Consider the following 14,980-nt stretch of genomic DNA (forward strand, 5'->3'; position numbering starts at 1 on the left):
GAAGACGAGGGCGATGAGAGGGCGGACGCGCCAACGGGAGGAAGGGAGTTTTTCAAGACTCGAAACGCCGCATTGATTGCTCGTGCGAAAACTCAAAGTGACGCCACTGAAGTTATCTGGCTCTCCCCGGAGCCCGACCGGCGTCGCATTTCGGGGGGGGGGGGGGGGCGGGACATAATCACCTGCGCGATTGACGCAAATGTAATCACGGCGGGGGCCGCTCTCCGCCCAACGGGGGGGGTTTGCGCCGCTCGAGATGTGCTTGATTTACCTTGGCCGGCTCTCCGAGAGCTTCGGGAGTGGACGCATTATGAGCGGCGGCGGGCGAATCAACCGTCCCTCCTGCTTCAACCACCTGAAATGTATTCAACAGCTAGTTTCTAGTGCACTGTCTGTCCGTCCGTCTATCTGTCTGTCCATCGGCCTGTCTGTCCGTCTTACTGTCTGTCTGGCAGGCTGCCTGTCAAGCGGAGCCATCAACCTTTCCCTTCTCCCTCTCTCTGATTTTGTAATTTGAGTGCTTTATTGGCATGAGAAGGGATGCTTTTGCGTTGCCAAACCATAAAACGCACATCAATAGGGGATAAATAATAATAATAGCCATCAATTATGACTTAAAAAAATAACTTAAAAAATTATTGATTCCCTCCCTTCGCCTCCTCTCTCTCACTCTCTCTCTCCCTGTAGCTGCTGAGTGAGGCCAGTCATTAGGAGGTGGATCAGGATGAGAAGATGGCTGGCTGTGTGTTTCCAGTGGGACCAGAGAATTTACAAAGGTTCACACGGGACTCGCTGGCCGCCATTGAGCAGCGCATCGCTCAGGAGAGGGCACGGCGAGCCAAACACTACCAGGAGGTACACACACACACACACACACACACACACACACACACACACACACACACACACACACACACACACACACACACACACACACACACACACACACACACACACACACACACACAATGTGATCACAAAGTAAGGCATATGACTAGAAAGGGTGCTTTATAAAATGCAGTCCATTAAGTATTTTTTTATAACCTTTATTATCTGTGTGTCCTGTGTATTATGTGTGTATTATGTGTGCAGGACCTGGGTGACGTCGAGCCTCCCAAGCCTCGGGGGGATCTCGAAGCAGGGAAGCAACTCCCCAGAATCTTTGGGGAAATCCCCTCCCATCTGGTGGGCGTTCCTCTGGAGGACATCGACCCCTACTACTTCATGGACCAGAGGGTGGGTGTGTGTGTGTGTGTGTCTGTGTGTGTCGTGTGTGTGTGTGTGTGTGTGTGTGTGTGTGTGTGTGTGTGTGTGTGTGTGTGTGTTGTAATCTCTCTCCTGCATCCAGTTCACTTCTCTCTCCTCACAGCTCCTTACGTTTGTCTGTCAATGCCTCTTCATTTATTTTCCCCTTTCCTCCCAGACTTTTCTCTTGCCACCCACTTGCTCTGCTTCTCTCCCCCTCCTTTTTCCCCTCCATTTTTCGTTACTTCTTGTCCTTGTGTTTGTCGCTGCCGTCATTCTGTCCTCGCCCTCGTTCATATTCCTCTCTCTTGTGATTCCTTTTTATTCCTTCCGTCATTTATCTCAATCTTATCATAAATACAAATGTACTTATTTTGAACTTGTTTTGAATGTATTTCTATGCCCCCTTTCCCCTCTCTCTCTCTCTCCCGCAGACCTTCATAGTTCTAAACAAAGGGAAGGCCATCTTTCGTTTCAGTGCCACGTCAGCGCTATACATCTTCAGCCCCTTCCACCCCGTGAGGCGGATCTCCATCAGGATATTGGTCCATTCATATCCTCCCATGTCAGACACTCAGACATTCATCAATACGCCGCGCTCCGAGTGCAGACGTGTGTTCTTGAAAAGCCCGTCCTTCGAGTTTGTTTATGTGGAGAACAAAGTTGTTCATGTGTCCCTCTGTTTGGGCGTTCAAACGCTGCTGAAAAACGAAACGTAACCTCCACGGCTCCATTGAGCCACGTCTCCAGGGACACGTCGTGTTTTAGGCAAAATGGATACAAAAAAAATGACCGAAAACAAAAAAAGGCCTCAAGTCGACAAAGCGCTGCAAAGGGAGACACACCAACATTTAGGGGAAATAAGCAAATAGTTAAATCAAATAAGTATTAATATCAACTTGTCATAAATAACTGTTAAAATGGAATTTATGGTAAGCGGTCAGAGGTGGAAATGACCAGGTCCAGAAAGTAAAACTCCTGCCATGTTTTTGCTCCAGCCATGCACTGAAGTTTGGGTTGACTCAAACTCCTGTAGTGGATTTTTTACTTTCTAAACCTGGATTTTCCACCTCTGGAAATTGCCAATCAGGACATCAGAAGTGTAGGCTGCCTATGAGTGTGAATGTAGGGTGTGAGTATCGTGTGGTGAAGCCTGAAATAAGATGGAGAAAAGCCAAATGCCTGCACAAACCTACCAAGGTGTCTGCAGGGAGACAGAGCGAGATTCTGAGAACTTGGGTGGATCTGTAGAGCCCTGTCAACCCGAAAGTCAGTGGGCTCACGGAGAACCGAAAACAGGGGCAGGGGCCTTCACACTTGGTTTTAGGCAAACTTCATTTTTTTACCCCAAACTTGGGTTGTGAACAACAATGTCAAGCATGTTCAGCAGTACACGAGGACAGACAAGGACTGGTACTGATAAACAGCCCCTTGTGTCTCAACCATACTGACTGTCTTCAGGGAAAATCTCCCCAGCCTAAAACAGGGAGGTCAGAGGTGGAGGCTTGTACAGAGTGTTTTCGGGCCCTTGGACCCGGAAGATCCTGGGTTCTGAAGTGCGTTCCTTCAGCCACGCCTGCAGTGTGTGTGTGTATGTGTGAGCGTGTGTGCGCGTGTTTTTATCACCATGTTATCATGATGGGACAAAAATAGCTGCTCTTTCAAAGGCTTGTCTAAAAAACTCTGGACCAGCTGGACAAGATGTTTAAAATATAAAAAAAACAAAAGAGGCAGAGTAACCTCGAGCCTCCTTAAGCTGAATAGACGGCAGACACATAAAACTGTCCGTACTTTATATAATATGGCATATGAATTACAAATCATCTGCTGTGTGTGTGTGTGTGTGTGTGTGTGTGTGTGTGTGTGTGTGTGTGTGTGTGTGTGTGTGAGAGTCAGTCAATAGATCTGTCATATTTCTTAATGACATAGTTCCTGAACTATCATAAACACGACCAGTAAATATCATCAATCTTGCATGACACGGAGATGCAGAACAGGATTTGTGATTGATAAATTCACTGTTATTACAATCAGGCACACACATACTGTATACACGCCTTTACACAAATGTGCAACGACAAAGATAAAGGTTAAAAGCTTTAGCATGCATGCACATGTAGTATATGCCCAGGGTGTGTGTGTGTGTGTGTGTGTGTGTGTGTGCGCGCGCGCGTGTGCGTGTGTGTGTGTGTGTGTGTGTGTGTGTGTTTGTGCGCGCATATATGCGTGTGTGTGCGTGTGAATCTCAACTGCTTTACCAAGAGACTGGTAAGTTATAGACAAAAATTACTTAAGAATCAGAAGCTTTGATGGTCTACTATTCATTCATTCAGGATAACAGCTTGTATGGCATTAAACAGCTTTTTTTTTTTTTTTTGGTAAATTGCACTTAGTACTCCAGGTCTTTTTTTTATTTTTACATAAATGTGACTTGTACTGTAACTATTTACTATCCACATTGCAGTGTTACCGATCCGATAGCACGGGTTTGTGTTTCGGAAAAGGCGGGGAATATAGAGGCGTTAAAGTGTGATTGGCTGCTTATAGATGATGTCATATGTTGTCCTGATTCATACGCTTGCCAGTTGTGTGTGGTATGTGTGTATGGTATCTGGTGTCGGCTTTGAGCTCAGAGCTTGTTTATTGACTTGCTCATGAACTGACCAGTTAACTAGCTTACCAACGGAGGTAGCCGCAAATGACCGCTTATTTGCTCGACTGATAATCAGCTGTGTTACTGCGCGTATCATTTGTCGACTTATTTGATTCTTTCGACCTGTTGGCTGCCTCAATGGGTTCTGTCTCAACCAAACACCTAGAATGATTGACTATGTCTTTACATCTGTCTTTTCGGAGGGGTGTGAGTGCCTTCCCGGAGGACGCTCGAGCCCGACCGACTAAAACCACCAATTCCCCGACATTGTCAATGTGTTGATGTGCGCTGTCTCCTCCGCCCGTTCTGGACGTCTTCATTGTGAGGCTGATGCAACAGGACAGCCCAACCACGGTGACATTCGCAAGCAGTGCTCTGCAGCTGGAACCCTGCTCAAATCATTTTACAGATCCTTTTACTACTCTTATCACTGTCAATAGGCTTTAGATCAGGACATATATATATATATATATATTGTTTTTTAATTTAAAGCTATGTAATCCCAATCAGATCGGATCAGATTGAAATTCAATTTCACGGTTTGAGGATTATTTATTTTGTTTATCTATTATTAAGTTTAAGAAACTTCACAGGAAATTGAAACTCTTGGGTGTTCACAGTCAGATATGGTTATCACCCGCCCCCTCACAAAAATATAATAAATTTCTAAAACTACATACAATGCAGTTTCATGCAGACTTGTTAAGCCCCCCACCCCATTAGATCTCAGAAATTAAAGGCCTAAAAAAAAGCACAACACTTTCTTAAATTTGTTTTCAGAAGTCTTAAATAACAAATAATAAAAACTTTAAAAACGTTTTTTTTTTGTTGAGAAAGAGCTATGCAATTTGTAAACAATAAGGAACTTAAAACGTAAAAATATAAAAGGTACCTTTTAAAAAGTTAAAATAGATAAATATCAGTTTCAGTAAACTTAAGTCTTAAAACCAAAACTTTCAACTGAAAGTTCTTAGAGTCCTTAAAAAAATAAAAATACAATTAAAAAGTTGTGAGATCGAACTTGGGCGCGCCTGCAGACACCCCGGGGCTACAGACGCCAAGTCAACATGACAGATATTACTTCACACACAGACCACCCCTCCACTTTCACCCTCCCCTCTCCTCCCTCTCCCACCCTCACCTCACACTCCTCTATTTTTACCCTGCGTGGCAGCGGGGCTGTTGAGAGATGTCGGGCTGGTGGACACGCCGCTGTTGTCAGTGGGATAAGTAGGGTGAGGAGGTCGCCAGGGAGGTGTGGTACTGGTGATGGCTGTTAGTGCCGCTGTGTGTGTGTGTGGGGGTGGGGTTGGGAGTAGGTGGGTGGGAGGAGAGAGGTGATTATTTTTTGTCTGTGCATATGTGGGCCTTTTGTTGCATGTGTGTTTAAGTGAGTTCTGGACTTGTGCCCAACCACACTGGCGCCACCATGTCAAGCACAAACGAGTACACACGCACACACACACGCGCACACACACACGCACACACATGCACACAAACATTCTTGATCTTCCAACACCCAAACATACAGTAACACACATTAGGGAATGACCTGTGTGTGTGTATGTGTGTAGTGTTGAGTAGTGTTGTGCATGTACCAAAAACACACATACGTATCTCAAAAATAAGTAAGATAAGAGAATAGGAAGATAAAGTTCGACTTCTTTTGTGGAAAGCTCAACTTTCATCTGTTGAACTATTTAGTGGGTGAACAGACCGCAGTGCTGCCTGTTGTGTGTGTGTATCAGGTTGAGAGGCAGATAAAAGAGAGGGGTGAGGAGCACAGGACAGACATGGACTGAGAGAGAAGGACTCGGACAAAGGAAGATAATGACAGAGTGCACTGAAAAAAATAAATTCCTTAATCCACTTAAAAAAAAAAAAATTGGACAACTTTATGCAAAATATTTGTGTAGAAAAGAATCCAGTAAAATAATATATATTTTTTTGTTTTATTTGAGAATTATTTTGAAAATATATTTTATTTAGAACAAAACATATTTTTTCTTCTTAAGAGACTAGGTAAATTTTACATTTTATATTCGTGAAATGCATTTAATTCAGAGACATTTACACTCTATTTGTATTCATAAATTATTATTATTATTATAAATAAAAAATATTGTTAGGTTATTCTCAATATATTATTAACATTATTATTATTTGGATTCATTTTGTAGGTTATTTTGAAAGAGGTATTCAGGGTCATCGGGTACAGAAACAAACAATGGCAGGGTAAGGGTGAAATTGTTCACTGTATTTTCACCTAAGATTAGGCCTAGAAATGAGCTCAGTCAACCGAGTAGAACACAACAACGCACCAGAGAGTGAGAGAGAGAGAGAGAGAGAGAGAGAGAGAGAGAGAGAGAGAGAGAGAGAGAGAGAGAGAGAGAGAGAGAGAGAGAGAGAGAGAGAGAGAGAGAGAGAGAGAGAGAGAGAGAGAGAGAGAGAGAGAGATCCTGTGTGGAGTGTAGGAAGTCTAAGTGTATTATCCATACGGTGGCCTCAGAGGTTCACAGCAGCAGAACTCTCATTAGAGTGTAATTAGCTCATGGCTCTGCAGCAGCAGGGGTGTGTGTGTGTGTGTGTGTGTGTGTGTGTGTGTGTGTGTGTGTGTGTGTGTGTGTGTGTGTGTGTGTGTGTGTGTGTGTGTGTGTGTGTGTGTGTGTGTGTGCGCGCATGCGTGTCTGTGTGCTCTTGCTTTGTTTGTCAAGGCCTAAGCGTGTTGTCACAGTTGTCGGACGCCGTGCGGCGAGGCCCACGTGCCCAGCGTCCGCTCTGCACGGCGCCGGAGTCGTAGCGCGTCAAAACGACTCCCACGCAGAGGTTTCCTCCTCTCGGATCCGTTGAACACTCCCTCCCCGATAACAAATTACAATGATTATAACTCATTTATAGAAATGATTGACAGCCATGCAGAGTTTGAGAAATGTCAGAAAACCAAACCGTAAAGGGGTGTGGCGGGCGGGATGCCCAAGGTAACAGCGCCACGCAACACAGGGTTTTAAGCAGTTCCGAAAGTGAAAGTTTCCCGTTAAATGAGGATTGTGCAGGAGAAGCTCCTCCTCCTCCTCCTTTAATTGAGATTCCGTCTTGGGTAGTTTTCAAATGCAACTGAGCATGTGCACACATTCCAAAATACATTGGAAGTCCAGTGAATTTTAGCATTTACTGTCCAAGTTGGGAATCCAAATCCCTCGGCTGCAATTCAAGTAGAGAAAGCATTATATTTTAAATATAGGTGAATATAAGTATTCATTCCCACATCACTGACAACGGAAGCGTTTACGATGAGAGATTATTCATAAAATGTCTACTTGTAGAAATGATATTAAGTTATTCAAAATAAAATCGAAATTTGACTTTCTTCTAATAATTTCTGTCTTAAAGCCCCAAACTCCATGAACCAGGGAGGAATTCATCAAGCACTATGGGCCACGAGGAGAGAGAGTGTGTGTGTGTGTGTGTGTGTGTGTGTGTGTGTGTGTGTGTGTGTGTGTGTGTGTGTGTGTGTGTGTGTGTGTGTGTGTGTGTGTGTGTGTGTGTGTGTGTGTGTGTGTGTGTGTGCGCGCTGTGTTGCTGTGTTGCTGTCGGTGCGGGTCCACCTCCGTGATTGGCTGATTGCAGGGAAAAGGAGCTGCGTGGATCCTTGACAGCGATTGGTCCGTCGATTTCCAGGTCCAATTAGCAGCAGCAGCAGCAGGGTATAACAGCTGACAGGGAGGCTTCTTTCAGACGTTCTCTGGAGCTCTACAGTTGAGAATCTCATTTGTGAGCTTGACCACGAATATGAAAACCACTGCTTTTATCGTTCAACTATCAGATTTTTGTCTGTTACCTCCTATCCACGCCTCGACAGAGGGTCATGTCATAAAGCAAGGGGGCTCGAAATATGAACCACTAGACCTTGAGTACATAGTTCTATCTCCTCTGAAACTGAAAGGGCTTGGGCACGACATGTCCTTCCAGGTGAAAATAAACCCAACATTTCCCAGCAGCCCCTCCTGGTTGCTCAGAAACAAGGCAACATCAACACGCTGCCGGAGCAGGGGGCGCTGTCTCACGTCTCCTTTCCGTGTTGCCGTCCAGTGTTGCCGTGCAGTTTTCAACCCCTGATCTTACTTCAAGGGAAACCTTTTTTAACCATAACAATTGGGCCATCACAACAACTTTCTCCAGCCGTCGCGGTGTCCCTTTGTACGGTGTGTTGTACCTCGGCGGAAGCGGGCGAGTCGCCTCTCTCAATACTGGGTGAATTAAGATGAGATAAAAAAAAAAAAAATTCTGATACCGATCACTCAAACTGACTCCCAATGATCCGAAAATAGGTTTTCATGTGAACATTTTTTTTTTTCCTTTAATTCAGTTTTAATGCAGGGGCCTATTTGAAACAACATAGTTGTTATGGGGAATCGGCGTTGTGACGTTTTAGTGTACTTTGTGTGCTGTGTCTCCATTCTATGAAGCACTTCTGGGATGTACGCTCCTTAACACGGGTACCTTGTTTAGTTTATTCATCATGTGTACCATCCTGACCAACTGCTGCTTCATGGCCATGTCCGAGCCAGCATACTGGGCGAAATACCTGGAGTAAGTATGCCCGAAAACGTATCTGTCTGTCTGTCAGTTTGTCCGCCTGCGCGTTGATTTGTGCCAGCGCCTGTCTGTCTGCATGTCGACATTGTGTATACCTTTACCAAGTCTGTGTGCTCAGCTCAGGAAGTGAGCGGTCGCAGGTCGTGGTAGTGCAGGATGCTGAAGACCGGGTGGAGAGCTCATTTCACTGTCGGTCTGCAGCTCCGCTGAAGAGCTCCGGAGCGGAACTCTCCTTTAACAACGCTGTCGATTAATGAGTCGCCCGGATGGAGCCGCCACACCGACCGCTCACAGCCTCTCGCTGCTTTGTTAATAACTTGCAAAGAGAGTGTTGACCCTCAAAGTCCCTTTAAACGGGTCAACAGTCAGAAAGCAGGATCCTATTTCTATTTGTCCAAGTTACATTTACTGGTCTTAATCGGTTTTTGAATCGGGAATAAATCATATTTAAAAATATATTTTCAAGTCAGATTTGGATGTAAGATACACAGTATATAAGCAGGTATGACCCAAGAAATTACTCCCTTATTACATTTTTTATCTCTCAACGTTTGTCTTCCTGTTTGCCTGTCTGTCTCTGGATGTTGATAATATATGAAATTATACAAGTGACTGTGTTTGAAGATGCTTTTCTAACTATAACTATTCCATCCTGCTGCACTCTGTACTGTCCTTTCCCTCAACTCCCCCTCTCCAACTTTGTTTTTCTCTCTCTCTCTCTCTCTCTCTCTCTCCCCCTTTACAACTCTGTCTCTCTCTTTCTTTCTCTCCCCCTCTCCAACTCTCTCTCTCTCTCCATCTCTCTCTCTCTCAGGTATACCTTTACAGGAATCTATACCTTTGAGTCGCTGATAAAGATCCTGGCCCGGGGTTTCTGTTTGGGACCCTTCACCTTCCTGCGGGACCCCTGGAACTGGCTCGATTTCAGTGTCATAGTCATGGCGTGAGTCACTTGCACACACACACACACACACACACACACACACACACACACAAACATACTCACATGCAAATAGGCAAACACACACAGACAGTGTTGTGATAATGTGATAGATAAGACGGTTGCACTGTGACCTGCATTAAGAGTCAATGTTAATACTCAGTTTCCATGACACACACTGTCCTTCATTTGAAACCAAATTCAGGAGATCAACAAATAAGTATAAGCCATCGTTTTTTATCTAAATTTACACCGTCTTGAATTCAAACATATACCAGGATCTGATTTTGTAACAGAGATGCCAACAGAATGTCCAGCGTTTCCTTTTTTGCAGTCATCCAGTCCATCATAGCAGCAATGGTCGATAACACTCCACGACCACTTCACAGCTGACAAACTGGGCTCTCCTTTCTTTTTTTTTCTTCTTCATAAAAAGGAGCACGAGCTGTCCTCATCGTTAATTGACGGATCGATTCAAAATAGCCACCACTTGGTTTGGTTAGCGATCAATCGCCGATCAATCAAGGCCAGCAAGCGGCGGCTCGTGAGGAGTGGCGGCCTGCCGACGGAAGATGAATGGCCGAAATGAACCGATGGGATCAATAGTTGACCCAGAGCCGCGGCGCCGTGAGGTTACAGCACGTTCTAATGAAACTGTGTCACCTGCGTCGCGCTAGCCGGCCCGGGGCGAAACGTCCTGTCGAAGGTGCCCTCAGCCTCCTGGCGCAGCACTTAGACTGTTAGAGAGCCCCCGCTGCTACGGAAAGAAGTACAGTATCTGGTAGAACATGTCAACTGGCTTCACTCCATCATCCAGAAGGAGAAGCAGCTCCAGTCCCTCCTCCACATTGTAACACTAGAAATACCATAAGTAGCGCCATTAATAGTATGATAATAATAATATATATAATTAATTATATAATAATAAAGGCAAACACAATAATTTAAAGGATATTCAGTTTAAAAGCCGCAGAAACACATTTATTCTTCCTTTTGAAATTTCCTTTTATGAACATCAAAGTCAAATCCACACACATGAAAATCTTCTCTTGTGTTTAAGAATGTATTTTGCACAGAGCTGAGCTCTCAAACATAATTTTAACCCATTTGAGGCCATTTGTTGAAACCAACATTTGAGAGGCAAAAATATTAACATTGAGGAACACAAAAAGACATTTGACACTCTATTACCGCTCTATTTCGACCACTCCCTCCCTCTGTCCTTATGTCTCCATCTCCATTCACCCTCCATTTTGTTCTAGTTGTTCCATGATGAAGTGTTCATCTCTTGGTTGGCCTTACAGCTTAATTCACTATACACACATAAGGACACACACGTAGACACACATACACACACACACACACACACACACACAACAAACAAACCAATATATATATATATACACACACAGGATATAGGAATACATAGCACAAACATAGCAACACACCCCTGCGGCCATTGACGTGTGTGTGTCCTTGAACTGAGGGGCTTTCAGCGGTCAGATGGATCTTTAGTAGGACAGGGACACATAAGTCAACTCTCCCCCTCTCCAGACACACACACACGCACGCACGCACGCACGCACGCACGCACGCACGCACGCACGCACGCACGCACGCACGCACGCACGCACGCACGCACGCACGCACACACACACACACACACACACACACACACACACACACACACACACACACACACACACACACACACACACCTTCTACATACCTACGATATACACGGATGCATACAAATACAAACACATACATGCACCATCACACATCCTGTGAACAAATACACACATCTATGTATTTACACACTCTCTGCACACCTGCATACCAACAGACAGATGAGTCAAAAGTGCAAAAAGCACATAAGTGAGCCTGCTCATGTGTTTTGCCAGCCCAGGTACACACACACACACACACACACACACACACACACACACACACACACACACAGCCCCTGACACATCACCTCTCTGTGCTCAGGCTTTATTAAAACCCAGAATGATGGTCAATAAATATACAAACCCCTACTTACACCCAGATGCACGCACACACACACAGACACATGTCCGCGCACGAAAGAACAAGCACACACATGTTCAGTAAATGTGTGATTGATGCCCTGCTCTCCAAACCCAAAGAATCAGGATGGTAACAGTCCCATGGTACCAGTCAACCCCAATGACACACACACACACACACACACACACACACACACACACACACACACACACACACACACACACACACACACACACACTATCTCTTTCTCTCCGCCCCTGTGCTGGAATGGGGGGGCTGTGTTTTAGTGATATAGGTGGTGTAATGACATGTTAATGGGAGGCTTCACCAGCCCCAAAGCACCAACAGTCACGGGAGACGATACCAGGAACACACACACACACACACACACACACACACACACACACACACACACACACACACACACACACACTACCCTGAAACCTGTATGATGAGTCTATGACTCCTACCCGGAAACTATTATTACCCATGTAAGAATTTTGCCAGCCATGAGCGGCGTATGGAGAATCTTTCGTCCCAGACTTGTTGGCAGATTACCCGCCCTATCTGACAGACCCCCCCCATCCCCCCCACCCCCACCTCCACCCCCGACACGTGCATTTAAACGGCCTGTACTGCCGCCCCCCCCTTCCCCGCTGTAATTCAATCAGCCCGCCAGTCAACACTGTTGAAATATGAGCCGTAATGGAGGGCCGTTAGCAGCCAGGGATCAGATGACTTGATCAAGCCACTGCCCCAAAATGGCTGTCACTACAGCTCTCGTCGGCACCAATTCGATCCAATCTCAGAGAGCAGGGGAAGTCGGTGTGCGCCGGAGTTTGGAGGAATGTTTTTAATACCGATCAATCTCTTTGTCTCCATCAGAGAGAGCACAAACAGGTGCTCAAGTAAAAAAAAAATAAGAATGTGCCCGGGGTTATTAGTGTATTCCTTAATAATATACTGTACATTTTCATGTTAGTTTGAATTAGTATTGATAATATCTTTTTTTCTTTTCTTCTTCCTTTCCATTTTTGCCAATTTTGTTTTTCTCAGTCGTACACAACCATAATTGTATATACAGTAAAACATGGATTATTATAGTGGAGACTAATTTTTGTGTATTCAGGGGATGTTTGACAATTTGGTGATCTCCATTTTTCCCCATATTCTCATATCTTAAACCTTGTATTAAAATATTTTTAAACGTATAAAATATAATGATAATAATAATAATAATAATAATATAAAAGGTATTTTCTTTATTTTCTTCAGTCATACAGTTTCGTGATCGTAATCGCAGAATTTGTTTTGCCCTAATTTCAAAATCATTATAACAATACACTATTCATTGAATATCTTGTGTTTGTCTCCCCCTTTTCTTGCTTTCCATATGTGTTTTTATTTTTTTATTTACCGTCAACACCACACACACCCATGGCGCTCTGCCCCCTACAGGCTGTTAACAGAATTTATCAAAGTAGGGAACCTGCAGGCGCTGAGAACCTTTAGGGTGCTGAGGGCTCTGAAAACTATCTCGGTCATCCCAGGTAAGGCCTCACCACTAGGGGGGCGACGTGGGCTGGGGGGAGTGGGGCGGGGGAGGGTGGGGGTTGTGGGCGGGGCGGGCAAAGTGTAACGTCGTTGTCAAAGTCTTCTCTTGTCCCGTCCAAGCTCCGCCTTGTCTCGTACGATCAAGCCCCGCCCACTTCCTACATCTCTGCCCATTGCGAGGTCCGACTGACCGCTCCCCATGAACCTGCCGATGTTCAACCCAGGCTGTCCGTTATCTATCTATCTATCTATCTATCTATCTATCTATCTATCTATCTATCTATCTATCTATCTATCTATCTATCTATCTGTCTATCTATCTGTCGGCTTGTTGTTCTGTGTGGTCATACCCTTCTGTGTGTGTTTGTTCTGTGCTTCTCTGTCTCCCGGCTTGTTGCAGATATGTGACTGAGTTTGTGGACCTGGGTAATGTGTCAGCCTTAAGGACGTTCAGGGTGCTGCGAGCGCTCAAAACCATCTCGGTCATCCCAGGTGAGGAAGCGAACGCAGGGGGGCGTAGATCTACGAAGCGCACCTTTCTGCCTCCAAACTTAGGAAGTACTCAACCAGTGGCTGTGTCATCACGCTTACCACATATTACATAGTAAATAGTAGGAGAGGTGGCGCTATCTACCATGTAGTATGTTCTGCAACTGCGCTGCAATCATCATGGCTCAGTCCAGTGGTTGGTTTGGTGGACATCAGAGGCTTAGTAAACACCAGCTTTCCATGAAACGATGTTCTATAGAAACACGTCAAGGATATTCAGTCCCTCCGGGAAATCGCGATTTTGCATCTCTGCAATATTTGTGAGGGCGTGCAATTTTTCTGCAAAATTGACGCTATTTTTCACATTTCACAAATAAAAACACATATTTTGAAGCAAAGCAAGCAAAAGCACAGTATTTTATTTTATTCTTGTTAATTTTTTTAGAAAAGGAAAAAAAAGATGAATACTAAAATATTTCCAGTTGTTTCTATATTCTAGAACAAGAGCAGGTGACTTATTTATTGGTAGTAGTTAAAACAAGAAATCTTTTTCTTGAACATGCAATTGCAAGAAATATAAAGCTCCAGAAATTGCATCACAAATTTTGAGAAAAGCTGCTGCAAAATCACTTTTCACTATTTTTTGCTCACAACAATCACAAAAAAAGCTTAAAACCCTGGAAGGGACTGGATATTGAGTTTAGAACTGCCTAATTCCATTGCATTGACATTTGAGTTGACCTATTATTTACCCAATGAAGTGAATAACCATTCCACATGAAGTATTTACAAAATGGAAGTTATTGCAAAAGGCAGCCAGCTCTACAAACAAAACACAAATTGATTCAATATTGATTTCCAATGTTTTTTTTACAATAAGTTAACTCAACATATTAAATATCACAGTTTGAATAATAAGTCTGTTTTTCTGTGATATAGTGCATTTGACATATTGAGACAAGAAATGATCATTTAAAATTTGGGAGCTAGCAAGCTGGCCAATCAACACAGTTATTTTTAAGAACGCTAGATTTGTCCCTGTTCCTGGCAAGCCTCTGTATGTTTCCACTCTGCATGTCCTTCAACATGTTATAACCACGTTACTCACAACATGCTGGTGTACGGTGACCAGACGCTTCGAGTTCCAACACATATCTGGAGAACAATAAAATGTCCCGGTTTTCAAAATTCACTCCCAAATTGTCCCGTGTTCAGCCCAATTAAAATAATAGTAATAAGATTTATACTTGTTTACAGCGCTTACATATATTATATACTTACAGGAAAGAGCATGCAGGAAGATCCCACCGAAGAAGTGGGCATCGTCATCAAATGGGCCACTCGCTCAGGGGTGTGTGTGTGGGTGTGTGTGTGTGTGTGTGTGTGTGTGTGTGTGTGTGTGTGGGGCCAGCCTTTCCAATAGGCGACTCCGCTGCACGTCCCTGTGCCTCTCTGTTACGTTATTGAACGAA

The 14,980-nt window shown here is 44.3% G+C and overlaps 1 protein-coding gene across 1 annotated transcript in view; it reads left to right on the top strand.

Annotated features, from left to right (window-relative positions):
* Window positions 1–732: 732 nt before the first annotated feature.
* Window positions 733–14,980, top strand: part of scn5lab (sodium channel, voltage gated, type V-like, alpha b) — a gene marked incomplete at its 5' end in the record, with an annotated part of 113,784 nt that continues 99,536 nt past the window's right edge. Inside the window, 6 exons of the mRNA XM_080020666.1 lie at window positions 733–855; window positions 1,093–1,236; window positions 1,680–1,810; window positions 8,408–8,488; window positions 9,309–9,437; window positions 13,420–13,511. Coding sequence (XP_079876792.1) covers window positions 733–855; window positions 1,093–1,236; window positions 1,680–1,810; window positions 8,408–8,488; window positions 9,309–9,437; window positions 13,420–13,511 — 700 coding nt within the window. The remainder of the gene's footprint in view (window positions 856–1,092; window positions 1,237–1,679; window positions 1,811–8,407; window positions 8,489–9,308; window positions 9,438–13,419; window positions 13,512–14,980) is intronic.

Source organism: Zeus faber (assembly GCF_960531495.2).
Source record: "Zeus faber genome assembly, chromosome: 19".
Classification (NCBI taxonomy): Eukaryota; Metazoa; Chordata; class Actinopteri; order Zeiformes; family Zeidae; genus Zeus; species Zeus faber.